General features: G+C 35.7%; 1 protein-coding gene across 4 annotated transcripts in view; it reads right to left on the reverse strand.

Annotated features, from left to right (window-relative positions):
• Positions 1–27,264, reverse strand: part of SNX29 (sorting nexin 29) — a 98,314-nt gene that overhangs the window by 22,107 nt on the left and 48,943 nt on the right. For 2 of the 4 annotated variants that reach the window (XM_068206805.1, XM_068206807.1), the window contains exons 19-20: positions 20,682–20,822; positions 6,222–6,361 (exon numbers count right to left, since the gene is read on the reverse strand). In XM_068206805.1, coding sequence (XP_068062906.1) covers positions 6,222–6,361; positions 20,682–20,822 — 281 coding nt within the window. Of the gene's footprint in view, positions 1–6,221; positions 6,362–14,255; positions 16,618–20,681; positions 20,823–26,376; positions 26,705–27,264 lie in introns of those variants that run through there. The other 2 variants (XM_068206806.1, XM_068206808.1) reach the window with 2 other exon arrangements.

Consider the following 27,264-nt stretch of genomic DNA (forward strand, 5'->3'; position numbering starts at 1 on the left):
TGCTATTTCCAGTTTGTTCATGTAAATTTTATTGCAGAGTGCTGCTATCCTCTAGCAGAGAGCTTACTGCAGTTCCACAGCATAGCTGGGGTGTGCTGAGGAGGCACTGGAGCCATGCAGTGCCCAGCTGGCAGCACAGGTTGCCCCCTCGGGGCTGCACCCCAGCACCAAGCTGGCCACAGCCCGGGAGGATGCCTCAGCTAAGTGCTGCCATTCATTCCAAGGCACAGATATGCTCCCTAATAGTTTTAAGAAGTCATCATCAACTCAGTTTTTGAGAAGCCAACCGATTCAAAATTGTATTTAAAACTTCCTTACTTTGCTTCAATATTGTTTTACAGCATTTCAGGGACTGCTTGCTTGCTTTCCATCTTATTGTTTATCTGAAGATGCAGTAACAGCACAAGAGTCACACCTCTATCTTCATATGCAAATATATTCATGTCTGTATATTCAGAAATCTTATTTTAACTAATATTCATGTTTCTGTGAAAAGGTTTAGCTTCATCCTTTACACTAAAACTTTGCTAAATCTATTGTACATGACCTATCCCTTGTGGGGATGAAGTCATTGAATGAAATATAATTGTTGCACCAATCTGTAGTTAACTTTGAGTCTGAGCAAATGTTTTTATCCCTCTTAAGTATCTCAAAACTCACTTTGAAAGGGTCAATTGTCAATTTCTTTGAAATGAACCCAGAAATACAACATTCACAGGTTCCTCACAGTAACTTGCCTAAAAGATTTATTTCATTTCTACTGGGCAGCAACATTTTAATACTTGCAATGGTATTGTAGAGAAATTAATATTATTTTTACCTCATAATACCCCTAATATACACATTTAAATGTTCTCAATGACACACTGACAGGTGAAACTGAAATAGAGATGAGAAAACTGCCAAACACAAACCAAACCAAAATCCTTCAATTCTTTCAGAACAAACATCTATTCTTCCACAATATTTTAACTTGGTTGTCTGCAAGACCAAAAGCAGATACTTGGCTTTAAACACTGTTTAGTGCTAAATAAACCTGAGAGGAGTATTCCCAGGATGACATTCTTTTTTGAGTTGCTGATTGGCTGGCACTGAAATTTGCCTATTAGTTTCTCTCCATCACATTTCTCATAACTCTACCTTCCAAGAGAGTGCAAGCATTTTACAAAATGAGAAAGAGGTAGAAATAGTAATTATTTTTACTACAATTTAACTTGGTGACTCAAAGACAACTGACACAAAACACCTAAGAACACAACTTCTGCTATGAAACATGCCCCTAGTAATGTCACCCAGGGGAGATGGAGACAACATATTTTTTTAAAATTACAGTCCTCTAATCATTACAAAGAACTGATGACTCCTTTGGTGTTCAAATACATCCTGCAGACAACAGAACCTGCTGATGATTTACTGAGCAGATTCTCTGCATTTGTTAAAGCATCTGTTTGAGCAGCTCCCACAAGGGAATAAATGTCTAGCTTTGCAGCTCAGCAGAACATAAAATTGTTATTTAGAAACCAGTGTAGCATGTACCTGTGGCCTACAATATGAGATAAAAAAGTACTTAGCACAGCAATCTGTGAAAACATTCACCAAACTGTGTTTATACCATTCTTGCATGTATTTTTATCCAAGCAATGCAGAAGAACCAGCAAAGTGCACTATTCCTACTGAAGAGCTCTGCACAGCTACCAAGTGGAGTCTGTGTTGTAGGAGCTTCCCATGTCCAGACTTTCTTTTGCTCACAGGTAACAAACATGGTGTGAGCAGCTGTAATTTAGCCAACACTTCTTTGTACAGGGTGGATGTAAAACACAGCTCGAGTTAAGATGATATTCCAGATTTACAGATTTGAGGTTGGAAGGCACCCATGGAGATCACTGAGCCAATCCCCACTGGGCTGCCCAGGCCTGTGTCCTGTCAAATCCAAGCACAGAGTGTCACCAACCTCTGGGCAAACTGCTGCAGGGTTGATCTCCCTCACAGTGGGAAAAAAGGGGGTTTTATTATTTTCTCTGCATTTCAGTTTGTGTCCATTATGAGGGCATTGGAAAGAAATTCTCTTTTAGAAAATGAGAACAATTGATACAAAAACTAGAGAGATAGAAAATTAGACCATTACAGAACTTTAGAATTCTTCTTCCCAACTTTTTAAAGCTTTTAGCTTCTTACATACTTGAAATAATACAATCTATATAAAGATTTATATTGACAGACTCAATTATATGGTCCAAAGAATTGTGATTCTTGTTGCCAAAGATCCTTCCTCGTTTTATATATATTTATGAAGAGCTCTGTATGTGTGATAATTTTTCATATTGATAAAAATGTGATTAAAACACAACTGTACTTGTTATACTCAGCTTTGTTTATCCATAATGAACCAATCATAAGTGCAAATAAACGTTCATTTTAGTAAGTATTAACAGAAAGGCCTTCACCAGCTAGCAGATGTAGCAATCTAATTCAGCAGTGCCAATTCTTGATTTAGGTTCTGCTCCACATGGACTGAAAATTTATCTTTTGATGTCAATTTTATTACTGAAAAGAATTTTTTATTCAGCATGTAAACAGACAAATTAGTAGAGTCAGAATCTATTTTTGACATTAAGACATGAAAGTGGAATAAGGGAAACTCTGACCAGTCCTGTGACTGAGCTAATGCAGTATCAAAACTGAAAAAGATACAAACTGAGATTACAAGTGGTAGAGATTGACAAGAGAAAAAATATATCAATGACAGTTCACAGTACAAGGATTCAGAACAAGAGACACTTCCACGAGTCACCACGAGCATTTGATACCATGACGGGAAGAAATGTAGCAAACTCATTCACATTATTGTACTGCAAACTGTTAGGTGAGTTTCAAAATAAAAGCAATTCCTTTCTCTGTAAGAGTGCCAGACTATTTCATACAGATCAATTTAAATGTTTTTCCTTGTCAGATCTGTGCCTGATTGTATGGAACCACTGCACTTGAAAGGGAGGAATTCCCAAAGGAACAAACAATAAAAATTTCAGGCAATATTCGTTAACAGTAGATTCAGTGCTAGAGATATTAATCCTATGTTCTGCTCACCGTAATTATATTTTAAGACCACAATCAGGTCTTAAAAGTGATTAATTAAAACTGACCCTGTAATTTCTACCTATAGGATGCCTAATCAGACATAACCTTTATGGGATTTTTCATTTGCACACTGAAGCCTGGTCACGTAATATTGCAGTGAAAAGAAACTCTTTAAGACCAAATTTTTTTTTTATTTTATATTTCATTGCTTCCTAACAGATAGATCTAATGCTCTGGAGATTTTTTATGCATATTAAGTCTGTAATTTTTTTTCCCAGACTGAGGTACCACTACCGACTACAGCACAGTCATAGGACTAATACCTCAATATTTTGTAATTGCTCCTTCATTGATAAAGATGCAAGCAACCGTACATACTTTGTGCTACAGAGGAAAAATTAAATATATCAGAATTTCTGTATGTATTTACAGTGTTTTATAGCAAAATATCATTAAACCTAACAGAACAGAAGAATTGCAAGTACAGTACAAAGGTTACAACTGATTAAAGTAATAAACAATTCACAGACTCCAAGATATTTCAGGTCTCCTGTTGATGAAGCTCAAAATCCATTATGGAAGGATAATACTGGAGAAGTTGGCAATCTGAAGTGGAACTGAAATGCATTTTCTTTCAGATGCTTTTTAAACCCCCAGCTGTGCCAGGTCATGACTCTCAGATAATAAAGGCCATAGAGAGTTCAAATAGCCTAGAAATGATGGCACTTGCAGACACTGATAGAAGGAGCACATTTTAAAAAATGTCTTTTTATTAATTTAATGCTGCTGCTGTAGCTGCAGAAGAGTCTGACATCTCCGTAGTAAAATGCATTAAAAAGCTATTTTGTCTGCTGCTTTAGATGAGGAATGTAGTTATTTTGCTCAACAGCTGAATTTTTCCAGAATCCCACTAGTATTCCCAGAGAGAACTACCTACACTAGCCAAGAGAGAATGCTGATACATCTGGTATATAACAAAAAGTTCTCAGGAAATAATTCACAGATACATGTAGGAACAGAATCTCTGCCGTAATGTCCAGATACCACAGAACATTCCAGCCCATTGTCTCACACAATGTGTTAAGAATGATGAAATTGATTAATTTTTTTTAAATCTCTAAAAATAAAGAGTTGTTTTGCCACCTGTGGAACACCCACACCAGGGTTAGCACCAGAGCAGTGCATCACAGAGGTGATTAGGAATGGGTGATAAATGGTGTTGGCCAATTTCCTTCAGCAATTCTCTCTCCTTAGAGATAACTGCATTATTTTGTATCACAATGCTTCACTAACTAAATTGTACCCCTAGAATATTGGGATTTAAACGTGCTGCCTTCTCAATTAAACTCTGCTCTTTCTGTGAAATTGATTGAATCTCTCCCTACATTACATTTATAAGAAGATATAGAGTTGGAGGGTTTTATAACAGGGAAATGGTGTTCACTCAGACTTGTGCAGCAGGGGCAGAACCCATTACATGGATTGTGATTTTCATCTTGTCCTGTGCGGGTCCCCATACCTGGCACTTTTTTAATAACCAGAAACATGAGATCTAAATTCTACTTACACACTTAGAAAGTATCAGAAAGCAATTGTTTAGGGCTGAGGAGGTAGAGGACACTTTTTTTCTGTTTCAGATATAAGTGGCCAGGAGATGATAAATATACTATTCTTGAAATGCAATTTCTCAGAACCAAAAAATAGTGTAATAAATTACTTTTGTAGCAATAGTGTATTAAGATTTTTAAAAAAACCCACAGGAGAAGGAGTATAATGGCATTTACAATTACATTTTACAATTGCAAATGTATTGTATATTTGCCCCCCTCTTCTTTATAAACCAAAACTAAGTACAACATAAAGGATAACTTCTTCAAAATCACTCAACAAAAAGCTACACATGGGCCCCTCAACTGGAACTTTTAAACCATTTCCATCTTTCCAGCCCCTTAGTCAAATTCTAGACAATAAGTTCTTAGGAAGCAAAAGGCAAATCTCTTAAGAAATTTTCTCCACAAAGATCACTTCACCATTTATAACACCATCAGCAAGTTGTCTCATCAAATGGATTTCAAATCCACAGAAAAATTGGAAACTCATGAATGCCACAGAATGTATCTTGGCATTCCTCCACTCATCTATTACATTTTCTAATAAATAGAGCTTTCTTGAAATGCAATTTCAACTTGAAAATCTGACACACTCTGCAAAAGACCAGGCACTAATACAACTAAATATGGGTGCTGTGATGAAACATATTCATTTGAAATTGGTCTTGAAGCTGCAAATGAATCCACCCATGGATTCACAGGCATGGATGCACAAACCCTGTGCAGAGGCTCGTGGACAGCAAATGTCACATGAGGATTTCCTGCAAATGAGTGCTCAACCTATACATAATTTGTACAGGTGTAGGAGTGAAAAACCATTACACTGAAAAATTACTAGTGAAAGAACACAACTTTCAAATACAAATTTTCATTAGTATTTTTTCCTAAATAGTTTTAAATATTTACAAATACATGAAGAAATAAGTTTAAAGGGAAAAGGGACAGTTTTACCAGATTATACCCTTTATATGATGGGCTATCAAAGGGTTTGAGATACTTAACAGACAACTGTGAAGTTATTTCTGGACATATTCAACTTCAACATTAATGAAATCAAAATGTGCATCAGCAGACTGCAAAATTCAGCTAAAAAGAGTTCAACAGCTTGACTTTTTTTATTTGGTTAGTAAGGACCCTAATATGCTCTACCCCCATCCCCCAAAACAAAAATTAAAAAATAATACAAACCCCACACAGGCAAAAACAAAACAAAACTATGAAAGACCAAATAAAATAAATTGAAAATACCTAATGTTTGAAGAGCATGTATGATTGCAGATTTTAAAGTCACTTAGATATTTCTGAAAGATTTACACTGTGATTTTCATTCAAAAACACCATTTAAGTAAACAAAAATATACTCTATATGTCATATAGACCTTTAAATATAACAAAAGCACCTGCAATATGAACAGGAGCCTTCTATTTAAAAAAAAAGAACTGATATAAAGATTTTACAGATTATGGCATGATTTTTTAAATTAATCTGTGATGAAAAAACCATAATATTTTCTTGAGTATTTGACAGATACTTACAGAAAAAAGGGCATCAGCTGAATAAGTGTCTCTTTTTTGGGATTGGCTGTGAATTCTGGCACAGTTTGAATAATTTTGTTCATTACATTCCTTAGGTAATTTTGTAGCTGCTTGCGTCGTTCTTCCACAAACTTTGCATCCTAAAAATAGAGAGGAAAAAATATAAATGGCACAAAGAATATGTTTCTCAACTTCATCATGTAACTAAACAGTCCTGGTAAGCATAAAAATCGATCTTTTGATGATCTCTGTTATTATAGCTATAAAAATATGTTGGCAATATGCAAAAACCCCTTGACTCTGTCCTTAGAGATAAAGGAAAACCATGAATCCTAATAAAACTTGTTTCACAAAAACATCCAGTGACAGGATGTCAGATCCTCTCTCTGGCAGAATCTGTCTTCTCTGGACCATAAACCACTGCAATCTTAGAGAGGCAGAGCAGAACAGCAGCACAGAGGCTGTGGCATAACAATTTATGCAATTTTTTGAGATCCAGAATTACCAGTCTTGCAGGAGTAAATGCTGATTTACTGCCACAATGTGTCCCCAAATCATACTTTTCAGATGTTGGGTACACAAACTCCAGAATGGATAATTATCTGCCCAGCATTTTTATGTTATTAAATTCTTATTTTGTGATTATGTCTTCATATAGTAGATTTTTTTCAATATTATATCACAACTCTCATTAAAATGTTTAACTGAAGTTTCTGTAGCATTTTAGATCCAGGATTTTATACTATGTTGGCCCAAACAAATAGACTAGTTCTACAAACTCCACATTCTGCTGATGAACCTAGAAGTTAAAAGTTTATCACAGCCAGCAAGATTCCATGTATCCCATAACTTCCATGTCATTGAAACCTCTTCCCTGTGAGGGATGACAGTTGCAGTGGACTATAGTCTAAAGGTGACACATTTCCCAGGAACAGGGAGCTCTAACAGGTTTTCAGTGACATCAGGTGCTGGATGCTTTATGCTCCAGCCAGAGCGTTCTGTCTCGGGCGGGCTGGCACAGCTCACCTGGTTTAAATGTCACAGTATGTTCTTCAGGCACCAAGCCAAACCTATTATTAGACAGCTACAGCTCTCAAAAACAACCATTATCTAAAAGATGTGTCTATCCAACCTGTATTATTTATGTCTGTAAGAAAAGGCATTGAAATTAATTCTTGTTTCTTGGGGTGGGGGGAAAGAGAAAACCAACCCACCAACAAAACACCATAAATACATTTGACAACACTGAATAAATTCATTGTATGGAAAAGGTTCAGCCCATGCTGCCATGCAGGGGATGCAAATCTGAAGGTTATTGCTTCCCTAGATAGAACAGAACAACACCATCACAGCAAGGATCCTCCTTCGAGTTCAGGAGGAATTTGCTGTAGCATTCCTAGAACCTTCACTGACATTTTCTTCTGTTCTTCCCTCTCATTAGAAGTTACCAGGAACAGGCATATTTTAGGAATAACAAATCAGACATAATTGTAGGGACATAATAGAGTCCCCTAAGGCGTAAGAAATTGCTGAAGGCATCCATACTTACAGACTTCAAATCTTAAGCAGTGCTTACATTGTTTAATTAAATTCATGAAATTCCAAAATATATACAGATTCATTTTATTTTTGTTTTCTACATATGAACGTACACAGATGTCCAGTCCTGCTTCAACATTCCAGGTCTACATTAATACATTTCACTCAATGTAGTAATATAATGCAAAAATTAATTAATGTATTCATTAACCAAATAAATTAATTCAATGGAGATCTAAGTGAAAACAAAAAAAACCCCTACATATTATATACTTTTCTATTTCATTTTTATAAGTCACATGTTTTTTTCAGCAACATACACACCAGTTGTGTTGCAAGCGGTTTGAAACTCATCCTTTATTAAACCAGCAAAGCTGCGGTGCTGGAACTCCCCCCAAGCCCCTCTGCAGGGGCACCTGCAGTTCCCAGAGCTGAGAGAAGCTGCTGCTGGGACAGAGCAGAGCAGAGCTTGCTCCCTGCCCTGCTGCAGGAGGACAATGTGTGGAACTGAAGCCTATACAAGCTGTTGGGTACATCAAAGCAAACATTTTAATTCATGATGACACATAATATTACCATAAAATGGAACTATAATAATAAATAAACATGCTGTTCAATGCTAATTAAACAATTAGCACTGAATAGCACTTATGTTACTATTTCTTTTTCTTTTTCTTGAGGTTTTTACTCCCACTGGATTCTTTGGTGAGGCTCAAGGAACAGCCTTGTGTTCCCCTCTCTGCTCTCCGAGGATTTAAAGCACCACATCATCCCATGGGAGGGACACTTTGCTGCCACCAGCCGCGTGGGGACGAAGACAAGACAGGGACTCATGGGAGATGTCTGGGAAGATGAAAAAGTTTGTGGAAGAGCTTTGGTTCTGGAAGCTTTAACCACTTGAGCAGAGGGGACGTTTGGCACCTGAGCCCATTTTGGCGAGAGCCCTCCTGGCCCAGGTGCTGCCGGGCTGTGCCATGGGGCAGGACAATCCTGCTTTGCTCCATGAGCCTCTCCAGGGCACGCCCGGGGGCAGCTCAGAGCCCTTCCCAAGAGCTGCCTCACCCTCACTGCACTTGCTCATTCCACTGCCATCGCTTCTGCCAGTTAGGCTTTCACAAGAAAACCTCCATTGTTAAATACCACATTCAGCATTTTCAGCTCTAAAGTTTTTTTTGGTCACAAATCTTTGGCAACAGTATTTTCAGTGAAATAATTTCAATTATGTTTAAGTTTTCTCTTAAGCAGAAGTTGCATTCCTTTAGTAATACTTCTGTACTTCATATGTGTTTAACAAAAAACATCATCTTTCACAGGAAGGACTTCTGTTATAGACATAAGGGCCAAAATCCTGAATGCAGGTACTTTCTATCCCTTATGTTACTCTAAAGAGTCTCCTTGATTACAGAAAATAATGGCACAAAGGACTTTTCTAATTAAGACTGCCAGAACATGCTTAGGGAAGGCACTTTTTGCTGTTTACAGCTGAACAAATTAGTGCTTATAATATGGCTATTTTTCTGACATTTGTCCAGGAAAAAGGCAAATAAAATAAAAACCCAGCCTGAAAACAGTTAAAAATGTTCTTTTACTCTGACATGAATTTGATCTGTAAAACAAACACCAGGCAATCTACCATGAAATTCTGTACCATGTACTAAGGCTCGTTGTCATCACCAAAGCAATGTAAACCAAGGTCAAAATGATTTAGCTCCAGGTCTGCACTTTATCATTAAACGTGCATTTTGCAACAGCAGGTCAGCTACTCAGAGCAGTGATTTTAGCACAGAGTTGTTATTGCCAAGCTGTCGCAGTAATAAAGAGTTTTTGTCACAATATAGTAAACAGAACAACTGGTAACAGAAAAACACAACTGGCTCAAAGCCTGGCCAATTTTTTCAGTCTTAAATTATAAAAAGGTACCTTCTTTTCATTGGGCCCAATTATCCACAGCAGAAATCTAGGTAGTACTTTACATTCCAACTCGTAAACAAACACCTACTTTTATTTACAAGCAAAAAATACAGGGAAAAATTTTGCTTGAGGTTTGTATCAGTGACACCCACCCCCTACTTTTAGTACATAACTTTGGTGATTGTATGAGTCGATACAAGTCTACATTTTCATATGTACTCACAGAGAAAACAGCAAAGACCTTCCCCTAAGGTTCAATATACACATTTACATACACTTGATGTGAATGTACTTTGAGGACTAAGTAATTTTGTTAAAATTACAAATATATACACTTTGCAAAAAACCTTTGCATTTTCACATTATTAAAGGTTAGATTTCGTAGTTTCATTTCTAGGGAAACAAATATATGCACAAAAAGATAAAATAACAGTACTTAAATAAAGACCCACTTTTTCACTGAAGTTTTTTAGACATATTTTCTAAAAAATAAAACTGCTACTGTTTCTTCACTAACTACAGTGAAAGTAATTTACCACCCCACAGTTCAAGAGCACACAATTTTGATTAAGAGACCACAAAATTTCAGTTAACAAGCAAAAAACTCCTTCAGATTACAGAAGCATCAAAACACATCGGGTAAAATATTTTTAATCTGAAATTCATGTCTCCCAAAATGTTGTATGAGATTCTTTTTGACTGATAATTTGCCACGTTTCTTCTGCCCGTGGCAAAATGCTAGTATCAAATTACAAATCTCTAAAAATTGTAATAGATAATGGAAAAGTTAGAGACTCTCAACATATATTAGAAGATGATGTTATGGTGTAAAACTAAGACGCAGAGTCCTGATGTACCATATTTTATGTCGTGTTCTTTTGCAGTTTTTCATTACAAGCCAAGTTCATTCCCACTTGCAGTTTAAATTGTTTCACACAACTGCTGGTCTTTTATACACACTGCTAGTATGGAACAGATGGTGAAACATTGGTATTCTTCATTATTAATGGGACAGCTCACTTAAGATGTTTCAAATATTTTCCAGGAGCTTTTGGAAATGCTATGATTGCCATGGTTACCTGCCATGAATTAGGGACAGATAAAACACTTTTAGATTCTGGGCTTGGTGCTGTTGCAATCAACATCAAACTCACTGCTCCTGAGCTTCTAATCATAACTTAGCATTTAACCAACCTCCTGCTGGTAGCACTGGGGAAAAGAGAACCCAAACAAAACCAAACAACAAAACAGCTGAGGGCTCAATGCAACTCAATTAAGATAAAGGGAAATAGGAAATGAAAGGAAATACGGCTTTAGGACTTTAATCAGCCTCTGATACCACACAATGCATCCCATCCTAAATTACGCTGACAATAGTGCTATTCAAAGTTGAACCTGCAAATGAAGAAATAAACTCAGGTTATTCTAATGTAGCCTAATATTTTCCACCATCTTAGCCAACCAGTCTTAGCAAAATTACCATATCAGTTTTTATCTATTTATGAGGCACCAAATGCTAGCCTCAAAATGAAGCTGGCAATCAGAAGCTGAGACGTGAGCTAATTAAATATTCAATTGCTGAGTCATTCTCACAAGTTTGTAATTAAAAGTTATATAGCAAATTTTCACTTTACAAGCTGACACCTTTGCACAGGTCACAGTAAAATATAACTTCAGTACATCTATCCTTAAGTAACTATTGCATCATAAAGCTTTTAGGAAGGTACAGTTTCCAATTCTGAATATACCAGATGCCACCATATTACACAAAAATCATCTCAAAATTACTGAAACTACATAAACTTAAAATTTCCATCTTACTTGTATTGCCAGATTCTGTATGGCAGAACCAGGCCAGCGTTATACAACATAACAAGGGGATACAATACATAAAATTGTCATTTTCCCCATCCCAGTGTGAGATTTTTTTTGTCCATTTACTGTTCAGTGGAACAAACAGCAATTTAAGAGGATGAGATACAAAGAAGAAATCAAGGAACTGTCAGTTTTGAAAAGAAATCTATTTTCCTTTAAACAGAGATTTACTACATAATTGTAATTATTACTCTGTGTTTCTCTACTAAAATAGCTGATGCATTTCCATCTCCAGCTCTGGGTTCATTTCAATGGTACCAGAAAAGTGCTTTTAGGTAAAGTAGTTTGAAAAAGGCATTGCTGCAAACACGGCCAGTAGCAGACACGCTGAGTGTGAGCTACAGTCCTGCAATGCCCTCAGTCAAGCACCAATTTATTCACAGCAGCATTTTAATCAGTAAATATGCCAACAGAAAAAAGAAAGCTTGAGAATAAATCTAAAACTGATCTCTTTTTAGTGTTGTGGTTAATGCCACTGTTAGAAAAAGAACTTGGTAATGCGATGCTAATAAAATCCAGTGTCATCTAAATATTTTGTTATTTAAAGACATGTGCCAACCATGTGTTAATTTGTCAACTGGTCAGGAATCAACTGTTAATGAAAATGCATCAACAAAAAACTGCAGCAAGACCCCTAGGGCTCATCTCTTGCTCAGCTATTGAATAGGAAAACACTATTTCTGTTTCCTCCTCAGATAAAGTATTAGCAGTCTACCCTGTAATTTTATTCAGGAGATTCTGCAAACTACAACACAACAGTTCATGAAATTGAGATCCATTTCTTCACTAGCCTGTATTACAGTAATAACTATCAACAATATTAGTTAAAATGTGTCTCAGTTCAGTGCTTCTCTCCAACACTGCAGTTTTCTTTCCTAATTTCATTCTTTAATCTGGTTGAAAATGCCCTGAAGACCAATAAAGACAGACTCTGAATTTAAAATAACAACAAAATAACCCACCTCAAAATCCTTTAGAAACATGGTACATACACTGCTTACAATGTACAAGCTTCTATATACAGTAAGCTTACAGTGATAAAAAAAAATCAATAACAAAACAAAACCTTAACTCTCATGCAAAATTCTAGATTCTTCTTTAACTAAAATTTTATTCAGATACATTCTGATGGGATGATTCTGTTTTCTAAAATATTAATTGAATTAATGAGGAATATAAAGTGCCCATAATTTATTGTTCCTTCATGCAAAGATACTTTACATGATACAATGAAGAAAACCAGATTTTTCATGCAGGAAGTGCCTTCAGCATTTCATATGATCTGAAGTATTCAATACTTAGTTTTCTTTTTAAAAAAATTAACACTAAATATCTTTAGTACCAGCAACTACCCAAAAAGCTGTATAGTAACTAAGATTAAAATTTGCCAATATTTATAAAACAATACATTTTGGGAAGGAGAAGAGAGGTGAAATCAAGCACAGTGATATGTAAGGAAAGAGAAAAATGTGGGTAAAATTTCAAATTCAAAAAAAGAAAGTATTACTTTTATTTTTTTAATTAGGTGTCCCTGTTAAGATCTCTCTGAAAGGAAGTTTATTAATCCAAGTAACTTGGTAATTTAGCATCACCACCACAATAAGAAATAAATATAGAAAATTTATTTTTATATTTTCATTTTATACCAGGAGGCTACTAGAATATCTAAATGACGCATGAGTTGTTATAAAACTGCCATATTTTTATCTAGCAGTTGTCCAAGCAGCATGTAAATTACTTTCCTTTTTTTCCCCATAATGTCATGATGCAAAGCAACACCATCTGAACTGTTTCTATGGGCTCTATATTCAATAATTTGTTAGAATAAATTGCTTCTCTTGATTATAGCATTACAAGACAGCAAGAATAAAAACATCTCTTGACAGGCAAAGTTTTGTTTTGTAGACCCTAAATAGTCTGTAGTCCTTCTTCCTAAACTTCAACAGCAATTAGCAGGAAATTTTTGTAACTTGAAAAGAAAATGACTCAATTCACTATTTCATTGAAATGGTGCCCTTGAGCACCAAATGAACAGATTAATTCAGTGAGACATTCTGATGGAGATGGAGAAGCACAAGCTGGAGAACTGTTTACCTTTTAAATTAGACCCCTGAAAATGAAATATGCTGCTCTGCACTCGGCTTGATTTAACCTTCATGCCGAGTTTCAGGTAACCCAGACGTTTCATGCCACACAATGGGAAGCATTTACTATAAAGTATTTGTCATATAAAAGCCAACCATTTCCTGCTGACTTATTTCTCTTCTCTTGGATACTGATATGACAAAAAAATGGAAATGAAGAAGAACTGAATGCTCTTTTCTAAGTGCTGTATACATAAAATATCAACTGCAGTCTTATGCAGTAGAAAACCCAGAGGATCTGAATTCAAAAGCTGAAATACTCTGTATTCCCCCTCAGTGTGCAGGTGACAGTGTTAGGAAACAGGTGTGCTGTGACTAGAAATCTTAATGACTATGCCAGGAGTCACATTATTTTTATTTCTGTTTGTATGGTACCACAATGAAGTTACATATTTGAAAACCAGATTGTATTCATTTAGTCCCAATTGCCATTTTAAAGCTTCTTTGAGAACTGAACTTTTCGGCTACGAAGGAACACAGGGAACTTACAGGACAAAGTTTCTTTTGTGGCTTTAGAATGGCACAAAAACTATGGTATATTATAGAATTGCCACATACAACCATATATGAGATTAATTTGAGTTCCTTTCCTGGTTTGAACACAATACAAATGGGTCCATTTCTTTTCCTTTTACCCACACTATAGCACAAGCATATCTGTCCAATATATATTAGCTACAATTTTTCCTATAACCCACAAGGCAAAAGACTGTATGAAAATAACTCAATACACTGGTTAAGTCCACTAAGAGGTTAAAAATTAAAATCTACTTTGAAAATCAAGAACAATACAGAATTTAAGCTTCTATATTACATCATACCTAAGTAGCATTACTGAAAGCAATATTTAACTTCAAATTTTTAACATATAACTTGAGGATTTATATTTTCAAAGATTTTCTCCTTTAATAAATGTATCCCAATTCTGAAACATAATTTTCTACGAATTCTACTTGAAGACATTGGATATCAAAGTTTAGTACCAAGAAACATTATTTAGCCCCCTGTCCCACGGGCACTGACAACAAGTCTTGCTTTCTTCTCAGCTCCCCCTGACAGTCTGACTTTGACAAACTAACCTGATGAAAGATAGTTAATATGAGCTCCTAAATCACACAGAAGACAAAAGCACATATATCTGTACTTCTGATTCCAATGCAAGCCAAACACAAATTTCAGGATGCCCTGAATTGTTTTGCTGAATTTGGACAGAAAAACAGCCAAATCTAAAATGAAATTACTTCCTCCTCTAAGATGCTTCCTGCACCATCCTATTTCAACCATTCCATATGCCTTCTGTTATTGTCTATGTACTAGTTAAACAGGAATTGTTATATTTCCCATTTTCAAATACATATTTTATGTGGGAGGGGTGTGTGTGTTTCTTAAAAAACCTTGTTCCTATCATGCTGCATCCCTCTCCAAAGGGACTTTAGTTCCTCCATCATCTGGTCTAAAAGCAGCTTTAAGAGGGTACTGTCTGTGAATAGACAGGTCCTGCTTACCAAAAATGGCAATCAGCTTTTACAGGAGAGAAATGCATGACAGGGGTTACACAGCAATGACACCATGTGAAACCCTTAACAGCAAAAATGCTAACCCTCAAACTCTAATTTGAATGGCTTCAAAGTTCTTCATATATATATGGATATATATATAACACAGAGCCAGACATATCTACTTGACAAACTTCCTTAAAAACCAATAAACATTATAAGCACAAGAGGAAGCTCTATTGTTTTCTTTTAGCTGCAATAAAATCTTTATGTTCTCTGCTTTCTAATCCTAAAATAGTTATCCTGCAGCCTATCTTAAACTCCTCACTATCTTTAGCAACAGGCAAACAGACCAAACACTGATAAAAGGCAGCTTTGCTGTTGGGAACAAAAGAAAAGGAATCCATCTGCACTCTGTGAGCAAAGGCAAGTTTCCACTGACATAAATGGGAGAAAGAAAGAGCTCCTGGGAGCAGAACTTGCAGAATCACAACATACATTCCAGAAACCAACTTCATATATATCCCAAATGCTGACTGATGTTGTCATATGCATGCTCATGTATATGTGTATATACAAATAGAATCTTTTTTAATACAGGCACATGATATTTTTGAACTTTTTAAAATAGAGACATATACAAATTAATCTACAATTTAGGTTAGCCACTGATAGGTGAAAAGTACATAGTCATTTTATTGAACTAAGATTTGAAACATTTATTTTAGAGTTCTGTATTGTTCCCCCAATGCAACTGAGAAGTCACAGCAAAGTCACTCTTCTGATCTCAGCGAAGTGCTGTGTATCCTTTCCATATGGGGTATCCAGTATTTAAATGAAAGCAGAGGATATCATGCAGTCAAGTCAGCACTCAGTGCAAAGCTACCTGATTCAATTTCTCCTCACTTAGACAATCAGTGAATTCAGGTCTTCAGTGGAACTAAAGAACCATTTCTATTTTCATATGCCCTCTACTGGGACAACACTCTTGCAAGATGATTCTTAATTCTATATTTACTCAATTACTATAATCTGCCCAATGCAGAAGCAGCAACTGGGATTTTAAGGCTGCTGCAATATTTAAAAAATTAGACTAGTCAGCCCAGTAAATATTCATGTATTAATATTTAATCAGTATTTTGAGAGATACCAACACAACATCAGTAAAGGTTCAGAAGCCAAATGTAAGGTAAATGTTATCTTAAATGAAAAAAAATTAAATTATATCTGTTTGCAAAAACCCCAGGGAACCCTTTCCAGTCAAGTGCTGTGATTGTATAGAGCTTCCCAGAAGTGGGCACACTGCACTGGATGGCTGCCCCATGGAACCCAGCCTGTCCTGGGCATTCCTGACAGGAAGGCAGCAGTGACAAAGACAAACAGAGAGAGTGGACAGACGAGTTCAAAAGATCCAAAGTACCCAAAAACTTGCTAAAAGGAAAAAAAAAAAAAAAAACTATGTACAAAAAATCAGTTTGAAATTACATATCTTGGTATATACAGCTACACAGAAAATACTGAGCAAATCACAAACCAGGCTGATACAGGGGGAATGTGTTTCAAAATTACAAAACCTGAACAGTTCAAACGTTAACAACACAGGTGAAATTTTTAAGTTTTAAAGAAATTGATCTGCAGGTTAAAAAAGAATTTAAATATATGCTGAGTACATGACATTTCTCTTATACACGCAACAAGGGAACAAATATATTTCTTGTTTTACTCCAACAAAGCATTGATGAATTCAAGAAAGAACTCTTATTCTTGTCAGGATTACTTATAAAGCTTTTGACAACTATTTCCTACCAGCACTGAAAGATCTTTAGTAGAAGATACATAGTATGGGGACTAGCATATATGGAAATTAATACATGGACTCTTGCAAGCATTATTATTTTCCTTCAGCAAATATATAACTTCATTCAAATCAACATTTATAAAAGAAATTATTCTCTTCCCTGCTTTATTTTAGTTCTAACTTAATAAATTCAAATGTTAAACTAATATTTTGAAAATGAGGTTACCAAGCTGAAAGGCAAATATACACTCTTCTTTGTAATTGCAAAAAGGTTACTTGTCCAAAGCAGTATTCTTTCCTCTTTTCAGGTATTTTTCAACTAATTGGTTTTCTGTTATTAAATTTAGGTTTTCTCAAGCATTAAAGCTAGTTTTTAATCTTACATAATTTCTTGAAATACCATGAACATGAACTTTTAATATAAATTGTCCCAACTGAAGGAAAACAAATGAAAGGCAAAAATACATTGCAAACATAATGATCAAGATTTATATTATTATTAATAATGAGTTATATTTCTTAAATATTTTCAAATTCTGCTGCTACTTGATGAATATATATAATATTTGATTTTTCAACTTTTTAAAATACTCATTCAGCTGAAATTCTGCTTTCTTTTTGCATTTGCCCAATGTCAAACACTGCAACTTTGCATTTGAATCTGACCTCCCTGACTTCTACCGCAGTAAACAGGGAAATTATGCATGAAAATAATACTTCTCTGTATTTTATTCTACATTACTCTCCTCTAGTTGAGTTCCCTCCTCTGAGCTCCAATACTTTGCCTAGCAAAGCACTGGACAGTATTTTGTCAGTCTGCAGGAGTGATTCCAGGTCATTCTGCAGAATAGGGTGTCCTCTTGTGGTCCCGGAGGTTCCTAAATCTGGGGCATGTAACTGAACACAAAATTCAGTGCTGGTTTCAATTACAGCAAGACCTTTGGATGCCTCTGACATCTACAATAAATACATCACCTTCACTAAACCCACAGTACAGAGTGCACTGAAGGGATGCAGTGAATAAACTCATCCAGGTACTGACCTGAAGGATATAAAAGCATCAATGCCATTTTCCAAAAGCTATAAAATGATCATTTTTAGCCATTTACACATGGAGGACTGGTTTTTTCCAATATGTTATTTGGGCATCTAATAACACTGAGAAGTTGCAAAGGATATGAAAACCATAGATTAATGTAAGAGATACTTTTTTTAGCAGAATTCAGCTACTGAACCTCTTCTTTAGGCATTGATTTAAGATTGCATTGATTAATCTAGAAATGGGAAGACAGCTCCAATTCTTTCAAAACCAGTAAAAGTAATATCAGGGAGAAAAAATATCTATTGAAATCTAACTGCATATTTAAAGGTAAACGTGCTTTTGTAGCCACTACATTTAAAAAGCAGTATTGAAAAAAGTAGTATTGGCAATATCTTTTCTAATGTTTATTACCAAACACTTCCATGTGCAACATGCTGCACAAACCCTCATCCTAAACTGAAAGTTCTACAGAATTCCAAGACAGGCATTCACACATTAATTAATTAATTTTATACTTAATTTTTAAACCTTCAACTGGCCATGGAAAGCAGGGCCATCTCAGGGCCTTTAACCCATCTCAGTCACACAGCACAATTATTTTCCAAGGACTACTGCACGAAATGGTACAAATTCCAAAGGGGAATACATTCCGTGACACACAGAAAATAGCCCCACTAAAAGGACAAAAATCTGCCTGCACAATGCACTGTGCAAATAAACTCCTGTGTAACAAACTGAGCCTTGCACAGCTGAGGTGACAACGTCACTCTGTGACTTGCCAGGTCACAAGCACAACACTGCCCCAGTCTCATCACAGGAAACTTTCAGGAGTGCAAGGGATAGCACCCAGTTCTTACCCACTTCTAAGAAAAAAACCTTTTTTTGAGATCTGATAAGTGGTTGTGGGTTTATGCAAGATTAAGGTAGAATTTGTCTCAAAGCTAAAGCACTGTAAGAATAAGCAATGCAAATTTTTTAATGAGCTGCTTAACTGATAATTTTGTATGCATCAATTGTACAACTGAAGTTGTAACTCAATTAGTTTTTAAAGTAATTAAAGATGAAAGAGTATCAAAAAAAGCTTAAAAGGCGTCTTTTGTCATTTACTGAAGTGGCTGATACTCCACCACTTCAAAAAAAGGAGAATTAGTTATGTAACAAAGAAGAAAATGCCTGGTTTCCATTACAAAACCGTCCACTAAAAATTAAATGAAAAATGCACGATCTTCTAATAGATGAAAAAAAAGCAGGAAAGCTCTCGTAAGAAAGCTCTTCCATTTCCTCAGTCAGCAGGCAATGAACCACTTTAACCGGACCTTATGCCAAGCAAACAGACATGTGGATCTTATTGATAAATTTCATATATATCTGCATCACCACCACCCATCCCAGATTATGTGCATCACTGCCATTTCACATGTGCCAAGCTTACCTACTCATTTTTACAAAATACCTGGGAAATCATTGGAAGTCAAAGTCACTGTCTTTAAACATTCATAATCCACATTTAGTGACATCTGAATGCCAGAAAGGAACTTCTAACTTTTTTCTATTTCTTTTTGAAAATTTACGTTAATTCATACAAATTAGCAAAGATCATTTTTCTAACACAAAGGACAATCGTAGCATTTTAATAATATATCTATTACTGTGGTCTCAAACCAAACACAATGTCATGAAGATCTGAGTTTTGAAGTCATTATGTCAGCTGTCTTTTGATGACTACAAGGTTCACTACGGTTGGAGCTTCTAAAATATTTAATACAAGAACTCGGTGACACAAAGGCAAAAAAATAGTAAAAGAAGAAAGTCCTATGTAAAAGCTAAAAAATTTGATTAACCCTAAAACCTCTAATTTAAGAACCCAGCAGTTTAGTAAAGATGTTTCAGTCATAAACACCATTTAAATCTCCAATATATTGGAGATTTTACTTGTGATAGCTAAAAAAATTTTTTAGCTAATTCCTACGTTGCAAAGGAAAATTACTTCAATTACTTCTCAATCCTTACTGGATTTGTGGCATACACTGCACGGTGTATTTACACTCTTGATCAGTTTAAAGTTTTGATGATTAAAGACTTTCATTACATGGTACTACATATTTACTACTACAATATTTACTGTTTCATTTCAAAATCCCTATATGATAGGAAAACACAAATTCCCATTTTAAAATGGCAGGGCTAAGACATGAAGACACAGATTACAGGAATGAAGTACCAAAATGTCTTTAAAAAGCTGGTTTAAAGAACTTAAAAGTGTTGGTGAAGAGTGCAGGAATTCAAGGAATTTAGATAGATACTTTTTGAAATTTAGAGAAAGATTTAATTAATTACCCACCAGTGTGAAATGCTGGCATTTTTTTGGAGAGAAAGAGAGAAGAGACTTCATTTTACATACTGGGCTGTCCAGTACAGTTTTTGAGTGTTTGTGCATTTGTGTAAGTCACCAATATTTCATTCAATAAATCTTCTCAGTAAGTGGAAAAACCAATGCATTACCTACATCAGTGAATCTCCAGCTGATAGGGGGAATGTCTATAAAAATAGCAGGTACTTGCAGGTGTGAAAATATTTGAGTCACCTCATTTTTGTGTATGGATAAGAGAGGTTTTTCCCCCAACTTTTACTGATACTGTGAGTTCTTTCAAGTACCTTGTTTCCAATGGCCTTTTTTGGTGGGAAGTTAAAAGTCCTCACTTGCTGGTACTTATTCTGCAATTTCTGATGCAAGCTTCTGAACTCCGCATACCTTCGATAGACATTCCACTCATCATCCTTTATCCTGATATAAACCTGCAAAATACAGACAGGAGGGGAATAATGTAAAGACAAGCAGGGTTGATGTGTGTCCTTCACTCCTTAAAGCCTCCTGGCTCAGCACCTTCATGTGAGGCACCACAAGCTCCAGGACCCCACGGCCACAGATCCATGTCTGGCCATTTGCTGTTGCTGTTGTACACGTCATTTTCCTCATTCTCTCCCTTCTTCCTTTTCCTCCTCTTTCTCTCTCTTATTTTACTCAAGACAAACACAGATTGCTCATTTTAACATGACTCTGGGGCAACCATAACAGTACTTCTTGTTACCATGGTTTCCAGCATATTCTACTACCCAGTGACCAAAGGAAAAAATAATTTAATACCACTATGAAATTGATTTCTATGTCCTCAACACAGTTTTTCAACTTTGTAAATTAGCTTTGTAGCATCAGAATTGCAAAACCTAATTTTATCCAGAGTATGAAACTTAATTTACTTCCTAACAAAATTACATTGAAAACTAAACTAGAAATTTTATTGTTTGGAAAATAAACACAGTTCATTCTTTCTGCTTGTATAGGACATTAAGTATAATTTAACACAGCTGTAGTTTTTGTGATTCTGTTTTTGTTTGCTGCTCATTATTTCATGAGCCTATTACCAATTACATGCTAAATATTCGCTTTCTCTAGGAAAATGTCATGCAGAAGTGAAATATACTTACAGAACACTAAGATTCCACTCTTTCCTAGGGAATGACACAGTTTAAAAGAATGCTGAAACAGCACGAGTCAGAAACTCTAAACCAAGCATCCGAACTTAAGATGCAGAGTGACCTTTTCCCTCCGCTTCTTCAATGGAATCTGTAGTTATTCATTCTTGTGTATATGGGGGTGTGTCTGTGTATGTGTTAATAATCCCAATATTTTACATCAGGAATTAAGCTGGAACAGTACTGATGACACTGCCTTGCAGCTCCAAAATCCCCCAATAATTTTGTAGTAAACTGTAAGGCAAATATCAGAACACTTATGTAAAAAAGCAACACCAACCAACATCACACAGAGTGGGCAGTAACAACAGTATTTTTGTGGAAACTAGATAAAAATAAAATTTGGATTTTGATGTGATCAATTTCAACACTGAATTGCAGCTTTTCCTGGTGACTGAAGCATGGTCCTTCTCTCTGAGATATTGCAAGTCCTTAGGAGAAAAAAATTCAATTTTTCTCAGGACTGGTGGTATTTCAGAGGTTAAGTGAATGTCCTCTTCCACAAACACTGCCCATGCTTTGGTCTTTGTGAAGTTCTCTCTTCAGACACCTAGTTTCTCAAATACATACGAGGCTTCTTTGCAACAAAATACAATATATTATGCAGATATGCAAATTTTGTCAAATTAGAATATTTCAGTGTAGAAAACGCTAATGTATTTTTTACAGGAAGACTATAATTCCAAGAAAGGAATGTTATAATTCCAAAATTAGCACATCTAAATTTAAAAGATTCATAGTATTGTGAATTACAAATACATATGTAAACAAAAATTCAACTAGTTTTGGTAACAAGAATTCAGATACTGTAATGATGGAACCACAATAGTAAGTCTGTAAGAAGTATTCAGATTTCTTTTTCACTTTGAAAACAAAGCCAGGATAATTAAACACCTACAGTACCATCTGTTTTAACAATTGAGTATATCTTTAAAGGCAAATGAAGGAATATATGAAATGCAACTGTTTTGCATAATCAAATCAAATTTATTTAATGTAGTAAAAGCTATATTAAAATCTTTATTCACCCAGCTGTAAGCCCTCTCCCAGCCTATTCTCACTTCAACCAGTATATTATTTGGAATTCTGTATATATTCCTAAGATTCATGTTTCAATTTCCCTGTGGGGGGCAGGGATGACAAAAACAAACAAACAAAAAAAGAACCTTATATTATTTTTAACTAAGTTATTTAATATGGAAATCCTAACTTAACTGAGCACTTATCTTTGCACATGTGATTTGGTAAATCATGCACTTTAACATTACCTGTTAAGCTGTAACCCATAGTTAACTAACTAAGGAATCCTGATTACTGTAATTGAAATTTTTCAGGTCAAAAACATAGATTGATTTCTTAGATAAAACTATTGGAAAGTGTCTTACTGTTCCTCTATGTACACAGATATTGATTTCATTTAGACAGCAAGAAATGAAAATGCAACATTTGGAGCCCTGTGCCATATTGAATTTATTGACAATCAACTAATAGACTGTGAAAGGTATATTAAAGCTCATGATGCAGCACACATTTAAACTTTTATTATCTCAGAGGGGAACACTATTCCCAAGCCAAGGGATTGCTACACACTTAATGGAAATTCAGCTGGGAAATCAAACTAAGTAAATACTAAATTATTTGGATAAACTTTTCCTAGTCTAGTCACTGAAGGCATATAGTTATCTTAGGCCCATGTTATAGAAAGTTGAATGACTGCTCTCAGGCTTATTCTTAGATCAATTTAAAAGAACAATTCTAAATAAATTTATTTCCTTTCTGATGACCCTGTTTTCCTGATATCAACTTAAATAATTTTCAGGGTAATGAAAATGCACAGACTAAATCATAATCACTGCTAGAATATTTACTTCTAGACAAAAGAGTTCACTTTAATATTGTCTTGAATATAAAAAAAATAATTAAGTAGTTTCAGTTCATAATTTAGGAGCACTTTCCACTTGGGTCTCCTGTGTAACAATTGATTGGCAACCTCTCTGCAGCTAAGAGCTACACCAGCTCTAAGAAAAATTTCAGTTAATAAGTATGTTTAATGAATTGGTCTGTTATTTTCTCATCACAAACATGTCTGAAAGTCAGAGATTTGGAGAGCAATAGCAATAACAGTAGTAATTTAATAGTGTTTATCAGTCTACTACCTGCTAACGCAATGTTACTGAAATGCCAAAAATCTTCAGAGAATCAATGTGAAAGCACAAGTTTAATGATTGCATACTGAAATGAAAAATTCTGCTCCCATGGTACTGGGGTTTGAGCCAGAAGTTTCTTAACAGGTTAAGAATCTTTAAGCAGTTCTGATCCAAAAATGCTGTCAGCAAGTCCTGGTTAACGGACTGGTACCAACTGACACAGCTCATCACCTCTTACATATAAAAGCCTGAGGAAAATAAAGGACAAAAGCCAAAATTCTAACTTGCTCCAGCTCTAGTGCACACAGACCAAATGCCTGTAATCAACACTCATCCTTCTGATCTGCAGAAGTCCCATGTAGGTGCTTCTCTTTTCTGATGCAAAATATTGGTATTGGTATATTGAGTATTGGTTTGGTATATTGAGGATTCACTTTTGTGTCCCTCTCCAGCACAGCTGGCAGCAAGAGATACTGACTGAGATATTACAGAACCTTCTCCTCTTGCAATGACATCCATGCTGTAGAACTCCAGATAAAACATCAGGAAGGATATTCCTAAACAAAGTTACTCCTGAATCTTGCCTGCAAATGTGGCTCCCATTTCCTGGAAGGATGGACTGAATACATAGCAAAAAATGAATTCTAAGACAGAGAATTCTATTGATGGGAGCTTCACAAATACAAATTGCTGAAGTCAAGTCCTTGTGAGTCCATGTCCCAATCCAGAGGGATGGGAATAATGTTAAGGGAAGGTGAGCAATGAAAACTCTACTAAACCTCATATAAAAATGGCACAAGATACGAGAGAACTCAGAACATTTCAGCAGCAGAACACTTCAGAGGACAGAGAGAATACCGAGAATGTCTGTAGAGAATCAGTCCTAGGCTGGACAAGGTCATACTTTTGAGCATGGAAAAAAATGATGGACAGCATAAGGAATGCAAAAGAGACTGATCTACTTTAAGGAAGCTCCTGTGACATTTACCAGCTAAGTAAGCATTACATGGGGATAAAAAAAGGGTGAGAGAAAAACTATTACTTCTGTATTACTGTAATTCTACTGTATTACTGTATTTCTAACTTCCTTTCCCTCACAAGATCCTCTTGTTTGTAACATACTTTCAAACCAATGCCCAAGCATGTGATACAAAAAGGAAAATTAGCAACTGGTTTGGTAGGGACAACCCAATCAGCATGAACACAAAACCAGAACATACTAATTGGCACCATTATTTTTTGATGTTAATACAGCTAAGCTTGACTGGTGAATGTTTCCCTTACATTCACTTTTAAATAACACTACAAATCTTGGAGTATCATTAGTCCATAGTTTTATACTTTGGATAATAAAGATCTTTTAATTCTTAAAACTCTGGTACAACTTTAATGTACATCTCAATTATTCAGGAGCATGAAGAGAGATTTTGATCAAAGTTTACCATTGAATAAATAATAATTCTCAGGGGATTGGAATTATCTTTTTTCCTGTTAGAAAAGCACACTATGAAATAGGAGTAATGTATTTCAATCCAATTAAGTTTTATCAAAATTATATATTTCTGCACTCAAAGTATTTAGAAGTGAAAAGTATTCATGAAAATAAGTAAGAACCAGTTTCATTTTACTTCACTTCAGGACAATGGGATTCTGTTAAGAATATAAATTCAAGCTCAATTCTCCAAAGTTACCTCTGAAGTGTGAGAAATGAATACAAATGCAAGTTATATTTTGAGACAGCTGCAGGCCTGCATTTATGGTTAAGTTCCCCCTTTGAAAATGATCCAATTTTAGAATTTTCTGCATAATAAAAAACAAATGGAACAATGAAACTTTTCAGCTGTGATAGGAGCAGCTTTTTGTGTGCCATAGAGACATAACAGGAATTTGAGCAAAAAAGCTTTTATTTCAATATGACCATTTTATCCACTTGCATAGTGACTACAAATACTTGAATATATTTATGTTAAATCTTCAAGTTTCTGTTATTTAGTTCATTAAAATGAAAGATACAGTGTCGAATATATGACATAACACATACCAAAGCATGAACCTTAAAAACAGCCAATACTGTTCCACTAAAGAGAAAAATGTCACACATTTTAGGCTTATCCACTCAGTTACAGACATGCAGAGTAATGATCACTGCTTCTGCAGTCACAGTTCTGCTTCTATTCACCACAACAGCACTAAAGTGACTGGCCACTAGAGAACAAAGGCAGCACTGCCTCCACTTTTGCTACATAGAATCAGTATTTTTTGTCTTTTTATATACAAATCAAATCAGTACCAAAAGAAAAAAATCACTCAGTAGCATAATAAGCTCCTTTAGACAGTGAAATATGACTTATAATTACCCCAGATAATTAACGTCATTTCACAAACATGCACTTTGAACCACACAGTCGTTGCAATGCACAACAACCACTGCAGGGAAAGAAGTTTCTGCACAAGAGAAAATAAGTAAAATGACAATGGTGCTGCCTTTTTCTCCAAATAGAATATTGTGGGTGCTAAGGCCATGGAAAGGAGGCTAGCTCATCAATCGGTTTCTAAAATACATAACATAACCAATATTTATTTTAGATATTTATTGAATATAAATTATTTGCTTCTTTCAGAAGTACTTACAAAATACTCTGAAAATAGAAATTCTACTTTTACTCTCCTAGGATTTTTTGCATCCCGCACTTCAATAAACAAATCAATGTACTAAGCTGTAATTCTGTTTCCTTTAGAAAAAGAAATAATTACAGAAGTCTCCAAGGACTGATCTCATCTTTGTATACCCCCTCCCAGTTATCTAAAATTTTTTCTGCTTTATGCTTCCTCTTATACTTCTTTGACACATCTTTGGGTCCCATTGCAGAAAAAGTGGGACATTCAACCTTTCTGGCTCACGCATTCTCAAATCACTCTGAGATGCCAAGAGCATCTTTCTTGCAAATTCTCCCAATCATTCCAGTTCATTTTCCTCTCTACTTGCCCTGAGCTGCACTGAAATGGAATATGATTAGAAGACTATTTATTTCTCCTTTTTGCCTGCTTAGCTCTGCAGCTGCTGAAGTCATCCAATTCATCACATATCAGGAAAATAAAATGCAACTTTGGGTTTAATTTTTTGGGTTTAGTTTGTTGCTTACCTTTCAACTCTTAATTGCCAGTCCATTGCCTTCCATTGTCAACCTTCGAGGAAATTCCCAGGCCATGCTGGCTTGTGATTAAATTCAAGGTCAACAGGCCCAGCTGGCACATCCTGGACTGTGCTTTCCCTGTTTCATCTCTCACTCAAAAGTATTTTCTGGGCACTGTCCTCCTCAAACACTTTTGGGTATCAGATACTGTTCTCCTCCATCTCTTTTATGTTGTGTTTCTGTGAAAATCCTTCCCTCTCCACTGCAAGGACACTGAGGGGCTGGAGCGTGCCCAGAGCAGGGAATGGAGCTGGGGAAGGGGCTGGAGCACACGGGCTGTGGGGAGCAGCTGGGGGGCTCAGCCTGGAGAAGAGGAGGCTCAGGGGGGACCTCCTCACTCTCCACACCTCCCTGACAGGAGCC

Source organism: Anomalospiza imberbis, chromosome 16, assembly GCF_031753505.1.
Source record: "Anomalospiza imberbis isolate Cuckoo-Finch-1a 21T00152 chromosome 16, ASM3175350v1, whole genome shotgun sequence".
Lineage (NCBI taxonomy): Eukaryota > Metazoa > Chordata > Aves > Passeriformes > Viduidae > Anomalospiza > Anomalospiza imberbis.